Below are 19,987 nucleotides of genomic sequence, written 5' to 3'. Positions count from 1 at the left end.
GTAGGTCATTAAAATCAAAACTCGATTAATACAGTGGAACATCCCCCTAATCATATCCCAACTTTGAAGTAATGCCCCTTTCGGTGATATCTCTAATTTACAGTTAACTAGGTTTCTTCAAGTGGAATAACAGTCAAGCTTTGGTTAAGGTCAGAATTAATAAAGTGCATCTTTCATCAAAAAACAGAGAGCTATTGGCAACGCACCCTGCTGCGGTATTTGCACTTACAATCCACAGCAAACACTCAACAGATATGCAGCCTATGATGTTAATCACACGAAACTCATCAAGCCTGAGGTTCCTACCAGTTTGCTGAAGGTTTTTAGAATGCTGCGAGAAAGTATTTTAGCCTTATTTAGTTAACTACACATTATTTTATTAGTGCTTTAGCAACGTTCTAATTAGCAGAAGGTAAGCTAAATCTTTGCCTCAAAGTGTAACTGAACCAAAACAAAACATTTGGGATTCAAGTTTATGTAGCTTTTCACTTTCGTTTGCCCTCTTATCACCACTGTGGTTCAGCCAGTTGCACAACTAGAAAAAAAAGAACTATTCAAAATAATTTTCAAATCTGCCAGTGTCATAAAGCACGTCACATTTTATTACATCTTCCAGCTCAAATATCAGAACAAAGTGTTAGAGATGGGTGAATCTGAACGGACAGAGGCAAGGGAAGCATGGATTTATGGACCTTCACTTATCATTTGAACACTAGCAGAAACTTCCATACAAGTTTCATAAGTAAACTAACAGCTGACTGCTCACAAAAAGTGAAACGGCCATAAACATGACCGGTCTTCCAAAACACTCTTGTTCTTTAAAAATTGAGTAAAAAAAAAAATTAATTTGCAAGTTCAATACTGATGATGGGCAACTTTGTAACAAAGTCAGGCATTCAGATTCAGGAAGATATCACCCTTTCTCGACCTAAGAAAAAGCCATAAAGACCACGGCAAGGCAATTCATAAGGTAGCTACTGAGGACCTTAGTGCAGCCAGATCTGCGTCCTATCTGTGCTAGAAGTGATCACTCAGGAAAAAAAAAAGGAGGAGGGGAAATTGAGATTCTACACTTCATTGACTGCCATCCATAACCCACGATGCTACCTTAAAACATCACTATTTTAATCTTAGGCTGATATGCAAGGGTATGAGCTATGGCTGTGGAGGCACTGGCTGTGCCCTATGGTCTCTAAAATCCAGTCTGCCTAATCACATCACACGGAAAACCTGAAAACCACCCTGCATCACCAGATCGATCTGGCTGCGGAATACGTTCCCTGAAGTCCAAGAGCTCTTTCTCAAATTGGTGCAGTTAGCCTCAGGGAATTATTCTTTAATTGCAGTGTAGTTTTCCATTGTAGCAAAAAAAGATAAATTAATTATTAGGATAGACATCCCTGGCTCTCCGAAACTCAGAACCAAAGAAAATTTTAGCTAAACTTATTATAAGATCGTCATTTCTTATCATGTAGTTATGCATTTTAAAAATAATCTTCTAGTTTGGAATTTGTCATGCTTAGACTAAGACCCAAAGCAATTTCTGCTTCAAATGTTAAAGCCACTCTTTTACCTACTAAAGTTCTAAGACCTTTAAAACTATTTTGTTTCAAAAAAAAAAAGCATTGGGAACTTTTCTGTGTGCAACTGAAAACCAGCTGTACTTTGCAAATAAAAACTTTCCAAGTGCCTGGCTCTCTGCAGATTTTTGGCAAATCTATTTGAAAAATTGAAAACTGGGGGCCTGAGCCAAAGCTTACTGAAGACTATGGAAAAACTCCCATAGATTTCATCAGGATTTGGATTAGGCCCTAAAAAAGTCTGAAGTAATTGAAAAATCAGTTCTGCATGTACCAAATATGAAATTTTCACTAGGTTTAGATTTATTAGATTCTTTTATGGTAATGTGGAAGAGCAAATACATTATAAGTGGTGTTAGTGATGTACATACAGTTTTGCACTGTTAATGCACTACAGAGTTCTGCAGACTCATAGATATTACTTACACTACCTACATAATTAAAATAAGAAATCAATCTCACATACACAAACACCTTTACTTAACTTTAAAAAAGACCTAAATATTGAGAAAAAACATTAACACTATCACAGCTCAAGTGATTTATTTTATTTTTTTTTGTAATTCGGGGCAAAACAAATACAGACTGAGAGTTTCCCTTCAAAAGTTGTAAGCCAAATTCAGTGATAACAAAAAAAGTCATGCAAATAACTTTGTCATTGTGGGCACACTTGCTCAGAACAGTTTAGAATAATGTAACGCTAGCAGTTTCAGCTAAGATGCATCTAATTTATGGCAGCGTAAGAGAAGAGCCAGGTTTACTCAACCTAGATGTGCCAGAAAACAAAGAAAAGCAGCAAATGCAAAACAAATGGGTTGTGGTACCTGAAATAGCGGCCACATGATCTCCTGATGTGTAAACAGTCACATCTCTGCTGACTAAAGAATGCTACTTCCAGTCAGAAGAAAATGAATAAGCCATTAACCTTGACATATTCTGGCTTGAACTATATATCACATTAAAAGAAGCACTTACAACCGACTTAAGAGAAATGTTACTTACACATATTAAAAAAAAAAAAGGGAAAAAAGTCCCAAAGAACCTCTTTTCATCATTTTAAGAGAAGAGAGGTAACGTGGAATTTTTTTTTCCACCATCACCCCCCATCCCTCTGTAACATCTCTCCCCAGATACCATTTTGTGGATGGATATGCTTTGCCATGGTTGTACCTAGAAAAAGTAGACAATCCTTGTGATTTTGTGGTGGTTTTGGCTAGGTAGGGACTGGAAAGGAAAAGTAGTATCATCTAAAGTGCAGAGTAGATTATGCTCTTCAAATGCCTACAGCTCATGTATGAATATCAAGGTAATCCATCCTATAAGGTTGTTCTTGAAACACCACAGGAAACAAACTTAATAAAGGAACTAAGGGAAACCTTTTAAGTGGAAATCCAAAGTATGACTGGACATACAACACTGACTCCTCATTAGTAGAGCACCTTAAATAAAAGGATTATGCTAGATTATTAAAGTTGGGTTTGCTTAAAAATAGATTATGTTGTTTGTCATGGCCTCTTAAAATAACTATCTAGGTTTTACTTTCACTTTTTTACTTGCTACTCTTAAGTCTTCTGAAATGGAAGGTCGAAGGCTCTGCACTTCCTCCTTTAGCAACACTTTCTATAGTTTTGAACAATTAGTTTATTAGTGCAGATTTTAGAAGTTTATTTCTACTTGTGGTCTCTGAAGGACCAAAGGACTCAAACAATACAGAAAATAAGGCCCAGTGACAAGCATGATCATTAGAGGAAATTCTTTCAACTGACCATTATTTTGACCAAAAGCTTCTCAACGTTATGAATCATTTGTGACCACTTATACTTAAGTAGGACATATTAAAATTTAATGGATTCCAATGCACAGTCAGTAATAGTATTGTACACACCAAGGCACTAATGTGTTGATCCTAACTGTACTTAGATGAGGCAAGTTGGAATTGCAATGCTGCCAACTAAATTTCATAGCACAACAAATGAATGAATCCCAAATCTCAAGTGGGATTTCTTTTTTATTCATTATGCATGACATTTTCCTTTTTAAATTATTCATTTAAAAAAAAAATGTTATTGCTTTAGCCTTCTTAACCTTTGTACTCCTTCACTCTGTGGTTTTCACCAGCTGTAACATCAATTGAGGAGGGGAGATTTTCCCAACAACATAATAAAAACCTTCTCACAACCCTGCACACAAACGTATCTTGTTACCTTTCCATCTTATTTTGCCCCTTTTCACAATACCAAAAAAAAAAAAAGTGTTTCCTACCAATGCCTTTGTTTCAATACAAAAAAAAAAAATTCCAATGCTTTACCATTGTTTATGTAGTTCCTGAAACTAACCACTTGGAGAACTATCATTTGAGAGTCCAGCAGGGGGATGAAATTTGACTGAATCCATTAAGAGTAAAGACCACCTTGGACATTCTTCCTCATTCTCTTCCAATGTCTGATATTCAGATTTCCATTTTAAAAAGTGTTCAGCTGCACCATGCAGAATGGTATAAGGACAGGCCGCAAGGCAAGTTGTCTCACCGCACTCCATGAATCTGTAACCTGTGTTCTACCAGTAAAACACCTACACCCAACTGGGCATAGGAGCTACGACAAGACTGAAATGTTTGAGTTCTATTTACATGCAGGTGTTATTGGCTCATGGAATGACCTCGGGAAAGTCATTTAACTTCTGTACAGTTCGATTTTCCTTTCCACAGATATAAATTACCAAAGTTACTAAAACAATGGAAATAACAGTTTTAAAGAGTAAAGAAAGTTACAATGGAAAGAAGTTTCAAAGAGTAAAGATTCACATTAGGGCGCCAAATAATCAATGTTTCTGGCTCCACCAAGCTGTTCTTAAGCTTTTCTTGAGCAACCACAAAATCTCGTTGCTGTAAGCATTCCCAAAATTCTCCCTAAAGATTTGCTACTCCCCTCCCTTTTCAATAAATCAGTTTTATGGGGCAAGGGACATATTTTAGTCTCAAAAATAGAACCCAAATAATTAGTTTAAAGTGTTTGCTATATTGCTGTTTGCTTATTTCTCGGCTTTTTCATTAAGACAGAACTGCTCATCATGAACAGCCGACAAATTTCTGCAAAAATATTTTAAACGTGGAGAACTAGAAGTCACATTAAAGCTGCACCACTGTATCATGTTCCATAATACACCATACCATGTCTCATTATTAGCTGGCACTACACTATGTAACAGAGGTGCATGAGAACGGCAGGGGCTTTAAGAGTTATGGCAACTTCTTTGTTCTTACTATAATTCTTCTGTGATTATCATCTGCAATTAGACAGAGAGAAGAGAGATACGTTTAAACTGGCTCAACAGCTCAGCCGTGCAGGGCTGCACAAACTGGACACAGAAGTACACAATGATCATGCTGTTTATGGATTTAGTCTCTGTTAAACCTTTGTCAAACCTCACTAAAATCTCCTTGCCTGATAGATCCACAATAGTACCACGGGATTTTCTCTGCAGTTACTCCCTCGGGCCACCCAGCTTCACAGTTGACCTGAAAAGGGTCTTCCTACCCTTTTATTGCTCTAGTGAGTCACTTGTTCCAACTATCACAGTGAAGGAACGGTGCATACAGTTGCATGGACATCAAAGAGCACAGCATGGAGAAGGTAACCAGTGAGGCGTAATGAAGAGAGAAGAAATGCAAAAAATAGAGGAAAAATAAAGAGAACCAAACAAAGCAGAGCTGTAGCAGTAGCCTTATTAGAAAGAACTACAAAGAGAAGATTAAAAGTACACATTTTACCAAACGTTTGTTTGCATTAAGGCAGTAAGAAAAGTATGGGAAGTTTGAAAACACTTATAACGGTGATAACAGATCTATTTTGGTTTCAATGCAAGTAGTTCACAACTTCCCACAGAGAGACATTTTTCCTGGCTATGGGAACCCCGGATTCCACCAGCAATGAAAAAAAACATATCTTGTTAAAATGCAAACATACATTAACTCCCAAATCAGATAAATATGTCTAAGTTTTGAGCACTTAAGAAAAAGAAGGTTAATTAATGTGATACTTTAGTGATACATAGCTATACTTCATATATATATTTTAAATACATTTAGCCAGCAAATGTAAGAAAAATCTTATATTTCAGTTTAAATGCAGAGTTCAATCTTTTTAAAATCATCTCAAATTAAAAAATTACTTTTTCACTCTTAGTAAACAACCCACTTCCTGAGGGAATCAGTCTTTCAAGGTGCTTTATTGATCAGCCCGTCGGATTTTAAGGAAGCTAGAAAAGATGAGCTCGAGTTTTCATTGCAGCAGTTAAAGGGAGTTAATGTCAATTTCATATTTAAGGGCCTGAGCCAACAAATCCGCAGGAATGAATTGGCATGTCGTGTTTTAGAGATGTGCTTTAAAAGCCTCTGGGTACATTTAAGAAAAAAAGTCCTCAGCAAATTGACTTTCCATGAGAAATAGGCACTTTTAGTAAGGTTAAGATTCCTGAGATCACAGATACTTACTAATGTCTTCTAGACACTTCTGTAAATGGTACTGTCTCATGAAGTAGTTGGAAGAGGAAAGGAACATTATAAAAAGATGGGTAAAATGCTGAATATAATTTGGTCAATGACAGTTTCCACCAACTTCAGTATGTTACTAGTTTCATCGATCAGTACCATGCAATCTTCAGGTGTACAAAATCCTTGCAAGTACTTGCAGCAAGCTTTGTGAATAAAACTTGACTTTCACTTTTCCCTACTTAGATTTAACAAGCATTGTTAAAAAGCTCTATGAATACTCAATATATTTAAACTAAAATTAGAAAAAAAAATCTGAAAGCATTATTTCAAGGGTTACAAAATGGAAAAAAGTAGTTTAGTATTTTATTGGTACAGAAAACATACGGAAAATATCTTAAGTGAGAAGCAGACTTCGTAATGGATGACAGTCTTCTGTGGAGATAAACACCACTGGATTTGTGTCACATCCATGAGAAAAAAAAATATATAGGCAATTTTTATACCCTTCTCTGCACCAGCACGGAGAGCTATACAAAGCTGCCAATGCACCATGATCTCAGGCTCGCAATAAAGTTACAGGAAAAGTTTTCAAACCGTGACCTGCCAGCATCCAGTGATCTTGAGAATATCCGCTGGTAGCTGAAAAGTACTGTCTAGTCCTCGGTATTGAGTTCTGTGCCCTCTTCAGGCTACTAAATTACTTCTGAATATTTTTCAACTACATGATTCCAACTTCTCCAGGCAAGAAATCACTGGAGTTGCTTCTGAGCTAACGCAATCATGACAAAAGGGGAGACTGGAGTCTGTGTGGGCACAAACGGCAGGCACCACATTTTGCAAGACACTCTGTTCAAGTCCACACTATGAAGTCTGAAAATATCTGAATTATGCTGCTTGTTCCTTTCCCCTAATGAAGGATTGATAATTAACAGTGTAACAGAGGAACGTGCAACAACAAAAATCCTGGGTTTTTTTCAGATCAAACAAACCATTACTAGGTCTTTCTTTACAGTACACTCTGTATACTAAGAACTTTGCAGCAATGTTTGTCTTTTATATATATATAAATGAATATTGCTCTTCCAGGAACTCAAATCCACATGTTTTTCCAATTAGCACTGACATTCTCCTCCAGTTTAGTTGCACGTAAACAGAGAGTTCCTTAAGGAATATGACACATTCTGTTGCATCCCAGTTTTCCAGCTGAGAACACAGCTTCAAAATGGGTGATATTCACTTACGGATATCACTACCGGATTTTGAAGAGGTTTTTATAAGCTTATGCAAGAAAAAAAAAACTAGAAAAACTTCTTTCTTCCAAAGCATGACTATGATTATATACGCACCTAGAATGTATTGTGGTAACGAGCATTGTCTTTAAAGTGAGCATTCACCCATTCATAATTTCAGTGACAGAATCATGATTATACAAAGCAGAATCATAATACAAACTTGATAAATTAAAAAAAAGCTATGAAGACAAAGTGTCAAGTCAAGCATATACTACCAAGCTTAGGAAAGTAACATATGTATAAATGCAGAATGGGAAACATCTGGTTAGACAAGAAATGTGTAGGAATCTGGAGATTCAGATGGAGCAGAGTACAGCAGGGTATACTCCCTGCTATAGACAAAAGGAAAAGCATTCCATTTTGGCAAACAAATGGTAGCAACTGAAAATCATCGTGAAAAAAGGCTGACATATTTTAGTCACAGTTAGTATAAAAGAAAAAGTTATTGAAGGGATGTACTAAAAATCTTCCAAAGTTTTAAACATTATAAAGAATATCATTAATCACCACCTCTATCTTCAATATTCACAATAAACCAGTTTGATTTGCAGGAAAAACAACATATATCAAACACTAGGAAAATTTTCCTATAAGGATGTTAAGCTAGTATGTTAGCTATGGAGAGATACTGTTCAATCTTGTCCAAGGAGTTTAAGAGTTCAGATAAACTTTGTAACTGATACTTTGGATATATCAACCCCATTGCAACACAGAGGAGAAAACTACATGGGCAGTTGGCTTGACTTCTAGTGCTACCTTTGTGTAAATCTTAAATATTACACTGACACTAAACTACTTGCAAATCCTATTTCCTGGATGCAAAATATTCCTGCTTTTCCCTGTTCTGAAGATTCAGTTGACCTGAGGAGACAACTGTCATTGGCAGTCCACAGATTTCAGTGATGCAGTACTCAGTAATTGATTTTCAGGTTAAATAATAGTTTCTCTGCTGCTCTAGTTACATTCAACTATGCAAAAGTAAATAATGCTAAAGCACAATACAAAGATAACCAAACAGGGAAACAAAATTATTGAAGTCCAGTTAAAAAAAAAAAGAGAAGAAGAAAAAGGATGGTTTAAAGAACAAAGTCCCAATATAAAACCAAAAATCCTTACTTGAACAAAGCATTGAATCAATACAGGCGCCATTTGCACACCAGGAACTACTACAGGAAAAGCAGGATCACGTTCTAGCCAATAAGTAGCTGAGACAGTCAAAAAGCAGGTTAGGCAACACTGCAAATAGAGCTCCAACCAACCAGACTGACACCTAAACAAGCCTCCAAAAAGCCACAGCCGACACCGCTTAAGGTTTTCAAAGCAATCCTGCAAAACACAGATATATAAGAGGCTTTTAAAAGCTACAGAATGAATTCACTGCAGGTAATCAGGAATTAAGCTAATTCTCACACCCATTAAGCTCTATTAAAGACAACTAGGTGGTCTACAGCACCTTTCCCCAGCACTCCGCTGGCACTGACCCACACTTGGGGTTGGCATCACTCCCTAAGACCCTCATCATTCTTCTGATCCAACCACTTACGCTTTGCCAAAGGCAACACAGTACATGACACAGTCGTACGTGGCTTACAGTTATAACCAAATTTAGCCAATGATTGCGATTAACTTTTAATCATCCTCATAAGAACATTTTACATACTGGAAAACTATCACGTCTCTCCTCAACCTTCTCTTCCTTTTTCCCCTCAGAAGAAACAAAAAGCAAAATTGTTTTGATCATTTATATTTTTTCCGCTCTTCTCTGAACTGTACTCAAATTGTCCAAGTTTTTCTTAAATTGTGTTACCCTGTAATTTCAATCTATGAAGAATAGAAAGAAATAAATGCATCTCCTCATTAAACTCATATGACTACATCCCAAAGTTGGAATTCGCCTTTAATAGGATCATATTACTGACTTTTATTCAGTTGCTGGTCCACTAATCTCCACCACTCCTACAGCAAGAGTGCTTAAGCAATTATTTCTCAATTTTTAGTTTGTCTGATTCTTATTTGCTCGAGTCCTTTGCGCTTATCTCAACTGAACATCACCTTACTGACTTCAGATCCTGCCTCTAATTTATCAAGATCAGAGTTATTGCTCTTTCAATGTGCTTGAAACTCCTGCTAGCTTGTTGCAAAACCACAGTTTTAACACTGATGCTCCATCACTGAAGACATTAAAGAAAGTAATGAACGAAACCAGACCCAGCAGAGACCATGGTACACCTCTAACAAATACTCTTGGATTAACTACAAATACTTACAACTATTTTCTGAAATCATCTTTCAAATAGTTGCACACCTAAAGAGAATCATCAGCTTTTCAATGTGGCTTCAGGCAATTTCTCTAGATTTCAGGGTACATCATCTCGAACATATTCAATATAGCTCCTAGAAGTCCATCTTACTGTTACAGTGCTGCAATGCCAGAAGGGTACTAGGCACTTTTATACAAATTTTAAAAAGTTGGGTGCTATTGAAAAAGGAGTTTCCACCATTAAGAAAAAGAAAGCGCGTCAGAAAAAGTGGCAGCTACACTACTGAACAAGTACAGGACCATCTTTGGCTTAGCTTGGAGCTTAAACATCCTAAAGAACTTTCCCCTACATAAACATCCAATATTTAATCATAAATCCTCAGATACAAATTCAGTTCTCACCATCTCCCTCTTCATTTTTAGTTCTACCTCATTCTCCTCTACCTATTCCTGTTGCCTCCTTTAAGGACTGGGAGAAGGAGTTCCACTATTTTAAAGGCATTATCAAAGAGCTCTTTACTCAACAGCACGTATTTTGTACACTGTTTTCCTTTTCTAAGGCAACATTCTCAATTTCTTCCTAGTGTAGACTGAACAGGTATTTTTTGTTGGAATCAAGAGTGAGGCAAAGTTCTTGATTATCCCCACTAACTGCACTGTTTTCACACTGAGGAGTGGTCTTGGGCACATGAACTTGTTTCTTTCAGGTGAATCTAACGGGGCAGATGAATCCCAGGAGCGCACCGAAAGCACTCCAGCTGCTAATGGAGGATCAGCACATCAGACAGGAGCAGAGCTAGTTCAAACCACCTCTGAAACACACAGATGACACAAGTGATGTTGCCAGCCTCCATCGCTTCCCCCTGCAGATCTGCTTTTAACAGACCACACTACTTCCAACGTAGAGATAGTCACGGAAAACCCAAACAGGTGACAAGACAAACGTTTAAAAAGCCTCAGTAAAATCTTCATTCTCCCAAGGAAGCTCACAGTTCTCTCCAGTCTGTCCAAAGACAAACAGCCACATGGTTTCAAGGCATACAGCATGTCCTGCTAGAGTCACTACGTAAATACTACGCTATTCTAAGCATTTGGCAGAAGTGTTTATCTCTAATGAGCCTGTCTTGTAAACGAAGATGAAATTTCTTGTTTTGAAGCTCTTCCACACTTTGCCAAAAAACTTATTCTTTCAACAGTTAATGAGTAAAGGCATAAATGTACAGACCCTTTTACCAAGGCTTCAGGCTGAATGCTTAGTGAAAACAAGGAAGCTGTGTTAGGTATTGTAAATTCTTTAAATGCTACCTTCTCGGGACACTCTGAAGTGTTAGCCTCATTAGGTCATGATTTTGGTGCTTAATTAGGTGATTTGATATTCAAAAAGGCTACACACTACAGTCAGTAATTTTGAATGTAAAATGACTCATTTTAGAATCTGTATTCGTATTACAGATTTTAATTCTTTTTAATGTGAATCACGGCCAAAGGGTATTTCAAGTATAGCTAAAAAAGTTTATGCTGGGTGGGATATTGCTACACCAGGTCTCAACCAGCTCCTTACACAGACTTTATTTTTCACAATTCATGTGAAAGGGTAATCCTGCTCCCACGTATCATCAATATATAGCCAATAGCCCACAGTCAAATATCTTATGTTTTGCTTGGAATGTACTTCTTTCTCGTATTATTTTTGTTTGAGAGGTAGTATAATTGTCTACCTGTACCACAATGGTAAAAATTACTCTAGTGCATGTCAGTTATGCCTTCTTGGTGTTATTTTGGCCTCATGTAATAGAAAACAGTGGGTTTAATGTTTGTTTAAATTTTACTCTTTATATATGCTACATGGAGAGCATGGCCAGATCACTTTCCCAAAGTCCTTCATCAGAAGCAAGATTTCTTCTAACTTGCTTATGATTTTTAAAGATTAACTCTTTTCCTAAGGGAATTAATCTTTATCAAACTGAGTAGTCCTCTGATCTCAGTAACATTAGTCAATTGAACAGGCAGAAGTGAATTTCTTTATTAAATCAATTCACCTTATTAGTTTAGGAGTAAGAAGATGAACTTCAGCTACTTCTACCTTTTCAAAATTCTTAGAAGGAAAAACAATGCCTTTACAATCTTTTCAAAGTTCAAAAAATGAAATACCCTTAACATGTATTTTAGTCTTGCAAAGAAATATTAACAAAAATTTGTAGAACTAATTTCACATTTATTCTGGCTCACCTCTTCACTTGACATGATTATCAGTCCACTTCCAGATACAACCATAGTGCAACACTGAAGAAAAACTATACAGATGTAGTTTCTACCATTGCACAGCCTGCAGCTGGTTTACTGCATCATTTAAAGAAGCATATGCGAAGGAGGGCTGTGCATAGTAGTAACAAGGACTTCTGAATTGCTGAAACATTGCATAATCTATCCAGATTATATTAAACAGGAACACAATTATTCCTTGTAATGCAAGAAAACAAAATACAGAAAAAAAAAGATACTGCCCTAACACAACTCCAAACTTGATCAAAACCAACACCCATGAAGGCAAAAATAATAAACCCCCAATTTTAAGTGTGAAGTGTGCATACAACACATACTTTTCCCTACAGATGTGAAGACTGCTGTAGGTGAAGGAGGTCATTGAGGCCAAAGACTATAGTGCTACTATGTGGTCTAGAGACTAGGAAGCTGAATGAATATCCAACCCAAACCCAGAGCTGGAAGCTGGAAAAAAAAAACACCACAGTTTCCAAGTCAGCAGAAATATCTGATGTTTATTAAGAGAATGCCTGGCTCACTAGAGAGAAAAAAGGCTGGAAGAGAATGTCTTGCAACAGTACAAAGATGCTAGCCTTCAGACCCTACAGAAAAGGTTTTGCTCCCAGTGTAACTAAAAAGCAGGAAGATAGAAAAGGACGTGAATAAAATTTCTTTAAAAAAAAATCATAATTCCACGACATTCATTTAAATTCTTGTGCAACACTGAAATCTTCTGAGTTCCTTCTCCAAATGCGAAATATTATTCAACACCTACTTAAATTAGTTTCATCTTTAATTTCATGCTTTCTGTGAGATATAATCCAGTTAACCAGCACATTCTAAAGCTGCAGATTTTTTTATTCAGTGTTATGATTACTTTTAATTAGTCATATGCATATGCCATAAAGCCAGTAATGCAACCATAATCATTTCTCTATCAAGAAAGTAGGACTTTTCACTCCTCACTTTTCCATTACATGTTAAAAAATGCACACATAAAGGTCTTTTCCACCCTAAATGATTCTAAGATCAAGATCATTGAGTTTAACTGTAAACTCAGCACTGCCAAGTCCACCACTAGACCATGTCCTTAAGCACCACATATACATGTCTCTTAAATACCTCCAGGGCTGGTGACTCAATCACTTTCCTGGGCAGCCTGTTCCAATGCTTGACAACCCTTTTAGCGAAGAAATTTTTCCTAATATCCAATCTAAATCTCCCCTGGCACAATTTCAGGCTGTTTCTTCTTGTCCTGTCACTTGTTACTTGGGAGAAGAAATACCCACCTTGCTACAACGTCCTTGAGGTAGTTGCAGAGGGCAATAAGGTCTTGCACGAGCCTCCTCCAGGCTAAACAACCCCAGTTCCCCTCAGCTGTTCCTCATAAGACCTGTGCTTCAGACCCTTCACCAGCTTTGTTGCTTTTCTTTGGACATCCTCTAGCACCTCATTGTCTTTCTTGTAGTGAAGGGCTCGAAACTGAACACAGTATTCGAGGTGCAGCCTCACCAGCACCAAGTAAAGGGGGACAATCACTTCCTTCCCTTGTCCTGCTGGCCACACTGTTTCTGATACAAGCCAAGATGCTATTGGCCTTCTCGGCCACCTGGGCACACTGCTGGCTCACTTTCAGCCAGCTGTCCATCAACAGCCCCAGGTCCTTTTCCACTGGGCAGCTTTCCAGCCATCCTTCCCCATGTGTAGATTCAATTGAAAAGTGCAAATAAATAAGTGATAAGGGTTTTTGAGCATAAAGATGACCATCTGGGGTTCAACTGCTGCATTACTGTGCATATGCTTTAAGTGCAGCAATAAGTGATCAAATTGAGATAAAACTTAGATTTAAAATTATCATATTACCCAACTGATTCTGCTGGTCAGCAACGCAGCCCAGTGTTTGATTTATATAACCAGAGAAAAACAAGCTACTAATACAATCAAATGTTCATACCTTTTAATTTTAATACACACTTTGAATTATGAACATATACTTCGTGCCCTACCTGGCATGACAGTAGCTTGTTGAGTGGCTGAGTCTGTACTTAAGGAAAGTCGACCACCTTTGGCCAATCTATCACAGAAGAGGGTGATGTTCTTCTTCAGTCTGCTAGTATCTTTGGGCATGCACAGCTGGCTGCTGAGAGTTAGGGCCTGTTCCTTAGAGCTCTTCGACAAACAAGTTCTTAACAAGTAAGAAACAGCAGCATCCACAGTTTCTTCCCAGCCCTGGATTAAAGAAAAGAAAATTAAATAAAATTAGGTAAACTGCAATACGATATAGCATATTAAAAACAAAGTAACGAATCAAGGACTAAGATTTTCAAATTATACCGATACATTAAACACAATATTAAACACAATAAGGAGTATCATGAACACCCAGATCTTCAGCTTGTCCAAGCAAAACCTTCCCCAGCAAGTCTGGAAAAAAACCCAAATTTGTCCCAATATCTACAGAGAAATATAATTTCAATAATAATAATAATAATATATAGACAGTATGTGACTTAACAGTTATATTCAGTAGTTGTATTAATTAACTGAAAACTACAAGTTCCTGGATGCAACGTTTAGAATTAAGAGCAGAACCGAGCTGTAAATACAAACATAATATGTAGTATATAACATTATGCTGAAGATACATCAAGGCCAGGGAGAAAAAGATATCCAATTATACATTCTTTGGAATCACTGTAAGATTCTGACAATATGCCAACAGCACAGAACACCACAACTGCAACACAAAGCTGCGGATAATTCGGTATCCATATATCAGACCAATTAACTTTAGGTTATGACACCCACAGCATCAGCACAGGTGTGCCAGTGTTCCGATGAACTAGGACTTAGATTTCTAACAGCCTAGTGTGAAGCTGTAAACATTTATGAGAAGAGCACCTTAGTAACCAGTTCAAACAAGCAGCTACTTATGGAAAAGCTTCTTTCAGGAGGAGAAGCTATATGCAGTGTCATATTCAGATTGTCATACTGTCAAGCAAATAAGGTTTGTGAACGTCTCATTAGCTAAATATGGCTTTTGGGAAGGCTAGGATACTACTTCTGACACTTGGAGAAGCAAAGGCCACTCTTCCCTGACCTTGTTACTTCCTAAGAACAGGCCCAGGACAGATGCTGACTAGTGGTCAAGCACGTCAGTGAGATCACACAGTCATACACACTTCATCCTGGTCCAAACACACACTGCTCTTCCTAGTGTCCTGAAAATGTGCTGTATGTGTGTAAAACATTTATATTTTGCAGAGGAACAGGATCAACTAGTGGGGTTTTCTTAGTCAACGTTCGCCTTTACTGACTTCAGAACAGGTAGCTTCACATTTTTGAAATATTCTAGAAAGAGTCCATTGGAGTGTAATCCATCCACTGGCCTGTGATGGTGACAGGAAATAATCCATTCCACAGCAAATTTAAAGAGGTTAATGAGCTGGTAAACGCTGTCTACGTTCCCACATACTAGGCAATGAAACTTAATATGTACAGAGCATCAAAAACAGTCAAGCCAGGCACTCCTAATTATACTACAAATCATGAAAAATAAGACAACAAACACAAGAATCTTAAGTTTCACTAAAAGACAAAGAAACTCATGATTAACTGGTGTCAGCACACAGTAGCTTAGAAGCTAGCCAATATATCCCTCCAAATAAGTTATAAAAATGCAGGCAAAAGCAGCATTTAAATGAAGAGACTGAAATACAAGCTAATGAAAGTCAGGAAATTAAAAGTGGCTAGTATTCTGTCCTTGGCTCACACAGGTATGTTTTACTTTGTACCATAGCCTTAAGATTTTCCAACCCTTGTTCTTGCATTTAATTTCCATGTAAAACTGGTTTCTCGGTAGACCATAAAACTATCTTCTCCAATTCAAGGACTGTTGACCTAGTAAGTCCAGTGAAATTCAAAGCAGCCTTTTACGCAAAAGCTACCTCTACATGAAAAAAAATTTTGATTGAAACCTGCCGAGGTGATTTTATACAACAAAAAATTAATGGCTGCAAATAAGACCGCATTTGTCAGCAATTTTTATGGGTGCAAGGGCAGAATTGAAGTAACAAGAAAAATTCTCCACTCCTTACATGTTAAAAAAGCTAAAAGATGCTTGAAAATGAAAGTTTCTAGTTCACACTGAAGAATTATTCTACAGTCATAGTTGTAATATTCACTAATGGCTTTGTGTAGTACTCTGAATATTTGAGGTCTGAAAAGAACACCTTCAACAGAACTGTGATATCAGTAATCCATCCTCCCATGACCAGCAAGTGTTGCCATAACTGCCACTACAAATGAGTCAAGACTCAGAGAAAGAGGTATTATTAAATCATGCAAATTTTCCATATTGACTGTATCACCTGAAATAGATAAGAAAAATACTTAATTCATCAATTTAATTTTTGCATCAGGTAAGGCTTGGCTTCATAGTTCGCAAGCATACACTATTATTTCTCTCTTGTAGGTAATAGGCAGAGATTGGCACTTCCTTTTTCCAAATCATATACACTGCAGGAGTTTGAAGACCAAATGTAGATTTGTGATACTATCAGGACTAAGATTCTACTAGTACACATCACTTATATTCCATATATACTATCATTAAGTATCCTTAGGGGTCATGGCATATCTGAGTTTGACTGTGATATACATTCAATCTCACTTTGGCATAAGGTTTAATCTACAGTACCTAATTTTTTAGAAAGATTTTTAGGTTCTACCATTTGACAAACAAGAAACAACCTCAAAAATTATGTTCCCTGCAGGGTAAATCACTAACCTACTGTTATTCTAACATTCTAGACAATAAAACTGGAGGCTCAGCCAGCATGTGAGATCTCACACTGCAGATAAATTGTCAGGCTGTAGAAAGGGCACTGATCCTAGGACACGATATGCAGGTGGGAACGTGGTTACCAGTGAAGTTTGAGGGCAGGCTCTGTTTGGAAGCACAGCACTGCAGCCTGCTGCTCGACTGCAAGGCTCCACTCCCCAGGAGCTTAGCTGGTTGACAGACAAGGTCAACTAGACATACACAGGGACAGGATCTGAGAGAAGGACTTCAATGTTGGTGATAAGATGCATAGGGAGAAGCATGAGACAGCGCCTAACTGTTGTCAGATTTGATACGTTTACTCAGAGTTTAGCTTCTTAACACACTCATACCGTATAACTGTCCATAAGCATTTTCTTAAGTTTTTAGATTCCTCTTGTCCCCACCAATAGCATCATTCATAGATCACTGGAAGCTAATGAAGTGATAATTGAAGCACTGGTTAAGCTCAGCTGCTCCTACTGAGGTCCAGTCAAAATCCTATCTAGCTGCAGCACACAGAAGCCTACAGCAGTTGGTTTCCATTGCAAATACATACACAAATAAAAGTACCAAGTCCAGTTTCTGATGACACTGAAGTCATTTCACTTGGAAAACACTGAGAATCTAACAGCTCCTGCTGCAAACACCACGCTGGAATTTCTGGCAGGTACAGTTTTGCTTCATGCTTCCCCTCAGAACAGGGGTGAACTGCTTCCAACACAGACAAGATCTAGTAAATATGAGAAAGACTCAAGTAGTTACTAATATAGCACATTATGTCACATCACTTTGAACAAAAAACAACAAATCAAGACATTTTACCTGCAAGTTTTACCATGTGCACTTTCTATGAAAAATAAAAGCATTTCTTGCTTTTTAACTGAAAGCCTTCAACAAGTTTCACCAAATTTTAAGCTGTACTTAAGCAGAAAATGAATAAACTTTCTCCACATTCTTTAATTTTAGGCTTGATTAAAACTTGGTCTGAGGCATTGAAGGTTTTGACACACAAACCACTGTTGGAGCTCACAGCAAACACATCTAGACAGCCAAGCCAAACCTAACTGATGAACTCTGCAGATAGATTGATTTGACTAATCATTGAGAAACAGTGGGCAGTCACATCCCACTGTCGCAAGGGCTACAGAGCTATCTTAAGCATATAAAGAGTAGATAAAACCTATGTAAAGATTTTTAAAAACATTATCAAGCCTTCTCAAATTACAACACCACTAATATCATCAAGTTTTACCTGAACGAGATTATAGCAATGAGTCTTACAGCTATGTAGCTTTGTAGAAACGGTCTGATAAGTACTTTTTCTTAAATTCCTATTTTGAAAAATTAAAAATTATCATTACATTGACTATGTATATTTACAAAAGACTTTTGCTAGAGCAATCTTTTTGAGCTAGATTTTGTCCTGTAAGAAATCCTGTCATAGATGTAAATAATACATAGATTTACTTTCAGATAGTGCTCAGGCTTTAGAAATTTCTCAGGCTTGAAGAAGAATACATAGACATAAGCAAAGGAAAGATGCAACTGGGAGACAGAAAGGACCCGTAGGATGTGTTGAGAATGAATGCTCAGGTTTTAGGACACAACATTTCCTTTCCTTTAGTACTCTGCAATTGTTATAAATTCAAATAATGCACCAGAGCTCAAATCCTACAAAGGCCCTGAAGACAAAATGCTCAAGACACAAGTAAACTGAAGCATGGAAACTGAACAGGGGGAGGAGTTTTGTGAAGTTTGCAACTTTAACTAGTTCATTACATTGTATCATAACACACACAAAATGTGATTTATATCCCAATTTTAACCAGATGACTCTAATGACTATATTTTAATATAGGTAACCATGGAAACTTAATTTTGCCAAGCTATTAGTCTTCCAATATTTTTCTTCAGATATAAGAGATGAGCAAAGGGTTCTCTCTTTGAATGCAAACCCTAGCTCTCTTTGTGATGCTTAATATAAGAAAAGTATATAATAGGTCAGTAGAATTGACTATTGTACCACTCAAACTGATGGAAACATCCTCGTTACATGAAAGTAAAACAAAAGACAGCAAAGTAAATGTGTAAATGTCAGCCCCATAGAGACGACATTTAGCTTGGAGATTACACCTACAAGGTTTGAAAAGATATCAAGTTGATTAGTCACTGATTTAGTCTGCAAAAGAAACAAACATTGTTCTAAATGCTGGAAGATTCTTTTGATAGGGAAATGCTTAGAGAACCATAGAAAAAGATTGTTTTGACTGTAGTTGAGAGGTGAACGCTGCCTCCTGAAAGCATGCTCGCACCAAATGCATAGACAGGACTGGAAGTTACTAATATCTTTGCCATGCCTTTGACTTTGGTTAAAGAGCTTCAAGCAGAAGTGTTTGCCCAAAATTCTAACCACAAAGACTTTCAGAACCAATTCCATTCTTATACTAGGCAAGGCAGAAGAGCAGCAACTTCTTAACGAATGATTGCTAATGATATAGCCCACTGTGACACAGCATTATCCTAAAATGGTTATATGCTTTCATAGCTTTTTCTCCATTAGGTCATCTGGTTTCGCTTCAATTAAATCTGCTGATTCCTTTTGGAAAGCCAGGTAAAGTGGCTTGTGAACACCTTTAACATTTCACAAGACCCACAAAAGCAAGAAAAAGTACAATTAAAATAGCTACTTCCATCGCCGGTTCCAATATTTTGCATATCCCTAAACTGCAAGAATATTTACTCCTCTTCAGGACCAGAATCTAGAGGTACAAAAGTAGCTCTAAGCAATCACTGCAATCAGATTAACTCCATCCTAATACTAACATCTGCTGCACTGCATCTAGAACACCTCAACCCACCATGCTAGGAATTTTTATTTTTATTTTCCTGGCATAAAAACACCCAGTAATCTACATCAATACAGGATAACGATTTGGTTTAGTGTCGAAATAATCAGAGAACATAAGAAGGACATGTTGAAGTAAATTGAAAGATGTAAAAATATTTCTTAGAGCTCACTGAAAGGTAGATAGTCATCAATGGATCTTGCCAGTAAGATTGCAAGTCTTCTGTGCGTCGCAAAAGATGTTAATAAATTCTCTGATAAGAACCTTCTCTAAAAAGGTTTAAGACCTTTGGAGGCAATCTTTTAAGCTATATGACTTCATTGCTGCTCAAGAAACAAGTCACTTTCCCCAGAGAAAGCTTCTGTTTCTAATTTAGTTTATAAAATATGACATGAGGACTTAATTTCACTCAAACACTATGGTTACTGGA

General features: G+C 37.2%; 1 protein-coding gene across 1 annotated transcript in view; it reads right to left on the bottom strand.

The window, feature by feature from the left end:
* BBS9 (Bardet-Biedl syndrome 9) overlaps positions 1-19,987 on the bottom strand; it is a 301,146-nt gene that overhangs the window by 136,691 nt on the left and 144,468 nt on the right. Inside the window, exon 21 of the mRNA XM_086614220.1 lies at positions 13,893-14,115. Within this exon, the coding sequence (XP_086470346.1) occupies positions 13,893-14,115 (223 nt within the window). The remainder of the gene's footprint in view (positions 1-13,892; positions 14,116-19,987) is intronic.

This window comes from Tauraco erythrolophus, chromosome 7, assembly GCF_009769465.1.
Source record: "Tauraco erythrolophus isolate bTauEry1 chromosome 7, bTauEry1.pri, whole genome shotgun sequence".
In the NCBI taxonomy this organism is placed as follows: Eukaryota; Metazoa; Chordata; class Aves; order Musophagiformes; family Musophagidae; genus Tauraco; species Tauraco erythrolophus.
The sequence above is the reverse complement of the archived record's forward strand: the minus strand, read 5'-3'. Positions and strand labels throughout refer to the sequence as shown.